The sequence below is a fragment of the Morus notabilis genome, unplaced genomic scaffold (assembly GCF_000414095.1).
Source record: "Morus notabilis unplaced genomic scaffold, ASM41409v2 Scaffold492, whole genome shotgun sequence".
NCBI lineage: Eukaryota > Viridiplantae > Streptophyta > Magnoliopsida > Rosales > Moraceae > Morus > Morus notabilis.
This window is the reverse complement of record NW_010361525.1, coordinates 90,938-94,349: the sequence shown is the minus strand read 5'-3', so window position 1 is coordinate 94,349 and position 3,412 is coordinate 90,938. Positions and strand designations below refer to the sequence as shown.

Genomic DNA, 3,412 nt, shown 5'->3' with positions numbered 1-3,412 from the left:
TCACTCATATATATATATATATATATATATATATATAGACATTTTTAAAGATGTTTGGTCAGATCATTTTCTCTTTCTTTTTTTTTTTTGAAGTGAGGTCCTTTTTTGTTTTTTCCTTTGCTAATAAATCCAGTAATTTAGTATATTTTGCATAAAAAAGTACGTAATTAGTATGGTCCCTATTTTAATGAGAAATATGCATGCAGTTACAAAATTTGCAATATGTGTGAAAAAGGGTAAAATTTATACAACATGACAAATTTATAAGAATGAGTTTAAAATATAGAAATTTTTAAATAATATAGGAATAACAAAATTACATACTTATTATAATGATATTCACGTTTCTATTACAAAATTATTCAGTAATTTTTTTAATTATTTTTATTTGTAAAATACTATGATTTTGGGTTATATTAGTAACGACCCACATCCTATCTGGTATGATATTGTTCGCTTTGGGCCTGAGCCCGTACGGTTTTGTTTTTGGGCCTCACCCCAAAATGCCTCATACTATTGGGAGGATCCCCACGCGATGTAAGACTGCACAACTTACATTTTCTTGGCCTTGTACCTCAAGGGATTGATAGTTGTCATAATCACCCCTCCTTATAGGGCCCCAACGTCCTCGTTGGCCACATTTTCGGCTGGGTAGATGTTCTGATACCGTAAGTGACGACCCACACTCCTACCTGGTATGATATTGTCCGCTTTGGGCCTGAGCCCGCGCGGTTTTACTTTTGTGCCTCACCCCAAAAGGTCTCATATCATTGGGAGATGGTGTCATTCCTTATAAATCAGAACCTATCATCATCCCCAAGCGATATGGGACGACACAACTTACCCTTTCTTGACCTTGTGCCTCAAGGGATTGATGATTGTCACAATATTTCAACATCATTAGTGAAATTTTTCTATATGCAAACTTTTCCAATAAATCGAGTTTAAACATATACAACTTTTCCAAGGTGACATTATTACTAGTGGAACAAATCAAATATCCCTGTACAACTGTTTTCTCCAACATATACTAGTGTCACCAAGATCATGCAAATGATAAATTAATCAACTTCTCCATGACTAACATTTAATGTAATTTTGCATAATGTTGTAGCCGTATCCGGGAAGGGATTCATAGCAAGAGACATGACATTCCGCAACACTGCTGGGCCAGAGAACCACCAAGCTGTGGCTCTTAGAGTGGACTCGGACCAATCCGCCTTCTTCCGCTGCAGCATGGAAGGCCACCAGGACAAGCTCTACGCCCACTCCCTCCGCCAATTCTACCGCGAATGCGACATCTATGGCACCATCGACTTCATCTTCGGCAACGGCGCAGCCGTCTTGCAAAATTGCAAGATCTACACCCGCGTCCCGCTTCCCCTTCAGAAGGTCACCATCGCCGCGCAGGGACGCAAAAACCCGCACCAGAGCACCGGTTCCCCCAGCCAATATAGCTACGTCCTCGCCACGCAGCCGACCTACCTTGGCAGGCCTTGGAAGCAGTATTCAAGGACGGTTTACATGAACACTTACATGAGCGGTTTGGTGCAGCCTAGAGGGTGGCTTGAGTGGTATGGTGACTTTGCCTTGGGAACGCTGTGGTATGGTGAGTATAGGAATTATGGGCCGGGTGCCCACCTCTCGGGCCGGGTCAAATGGCCTGGTTTCCATGTCATTCGGGATGCCGCCACCGCCAATTTCTTCACTGTCGGCCGGTTCATTGACGGGATGTCTTGGTTGCCGTCTACAGGTATCAAGTTTATAAGGGGGCTGACTAATTAAAACCAATATTCATTATTGTTCTTGATGATTAGTGTTTTATTTGTCAATTATTAAGTATAGAAAGATGAGGGGGTGGTGTAGAGGTGTATTATTTTTATTATTATTACTTTTGTGTTTGTGATCAATAATAATAAGCACGTCATATTAGAACATATGTATGATTTGAAAGTGCAATATTGCATTATTCATAAATAGTTTTCCCCTTACGCACAGGAAAATAACAACCATTCTACATAATATATTATTTGACATATGCACTCCATTAGACTTCTTATCTTCTCTTTTTCATTCTCTAAGAAATCAAGCCAGGAAAAAGAGAACAATCTACTCAAATAAAGGCTACATGTCCTAAAAATCGTATATTAATTTTAAAATGTAAAACATAAATAAAAATATAAATTTTTGACCTATCCCAGCCCCTGGGCGCCCCAATACGTGGGCCAAAGGCTTTTTGACAGCGTTTTACTTTTTTTTTGTCATTTTTTGTCACATTTTTTGCAGGCATGCCTAGAAAAGTGTAAGGATCGTGTCTGCAAAATTTCATAATTTTTTGACGTTGTTTTTATTTTATTTTATTTTTCAAATATGAAAAATAAGGAAAATAAAAAAATAGAATATTCATGGAAAAAAGGGGCTGCTTGTTCCATTAATTCCTAAAACACGTATATTAATTTTAGAATGCAAAACATAAATTAAAATGTAAATTTTTGACCCATCCCAGCCCCTGGGTGCCCCACTACGCGAGCCGGGGGCTTTTTGACAGCGTTTTACTTTTTTTTTGTCATTTTTAGGGCCATTTTATGCAGGCATGCCCAGAAAAATGTAAGGATTGTGTCGGCAAAATTTCAGACCATTTTGACATCATTTTTGTTTTATTTTATTTTTTAAATATGAAAAATAAGAAAAATCATAAAAAAATAGAATATTCATGAAAAATGGTGCCTCTTATTGCACTAATTCCTAAAAATTGTATATTAATTTTAGAATGCAAAACATAAGTAAAAATATAAATTTTTGACGCATCACGGCCCCTGGGCGCCCCACTACATGGGTCGGGGGCTTTTTGATAGCGTTTTACTTTTTTTGTCATTTTTTGTTACCATTTCTTTCAGGCATGCCCAAAAAAATGTAAGCTCATGTTTGCAAAATTTCATAATTGTTTGACATCATTTTTATTTTATTTTATTTTTCAAATACGAAAAATAAGGAAAATCATAAAAAAGAGAATATTTATCAAAAAATGGTGCTACTTGTTGCATTATTTCTTAAAAATCGTATATTAATTTTAGAATGCAAAACATAAATAAAAATATAAATGTCTGACCCATCCCAGCCCCTGGGTGCCCCACTACGCGGGCTAGGGGTTTTTCACAGTGTTTTACTTTTTTTTTTTCATTTTTTGTGGCCTTTTTTTGCAGGCACGTCCAAAAAAATGTAAGTATCATCTTTGCAAAATTTCATAATTGTTTGACATCGTTTTTATTTTATTTTATTTTTCAAACACGAAAGATAAGAAAAATCATAACAAATAGAATATTCATGAAGAAATGCTGCCACTTGTTGCATTAATTCATAAAAATAATATGTTAATTTTAAAATGTAAGATATAAATAAAAATGTAAATTTT

The 3,412-nt window shown here is 36.0% G+C and overlaps 1 protein-coding gene across 1 annotated transcript in view; it reads left to right on the top strand.

The window, feature by feature from the left end:
* The window catches only part of LOC112091956 (putative pectinesterase/pectinesterase inhibitor 22), a 2,788-nt gene extending 784 nt beyond the window's left edge, over positions 1–2,004 (top strand). The window contains exons 2-3 of the mRNA XM_024166811.1: positions 802–880; positions 1,115–2,004. Of these exons, the coding sequence (XP_024022579.1) occupies positions 802–880; positions 1,115–1,785 (750 nt within the window). The 3' untranslated portion in view covers positions 1,786–2,004. The remainder of the gene's footprint in view (positions 1–801; positions 881–1,114) is intronic.
* Positions 2,005–3,412: the final 1,408 nt, after the last annotated feature.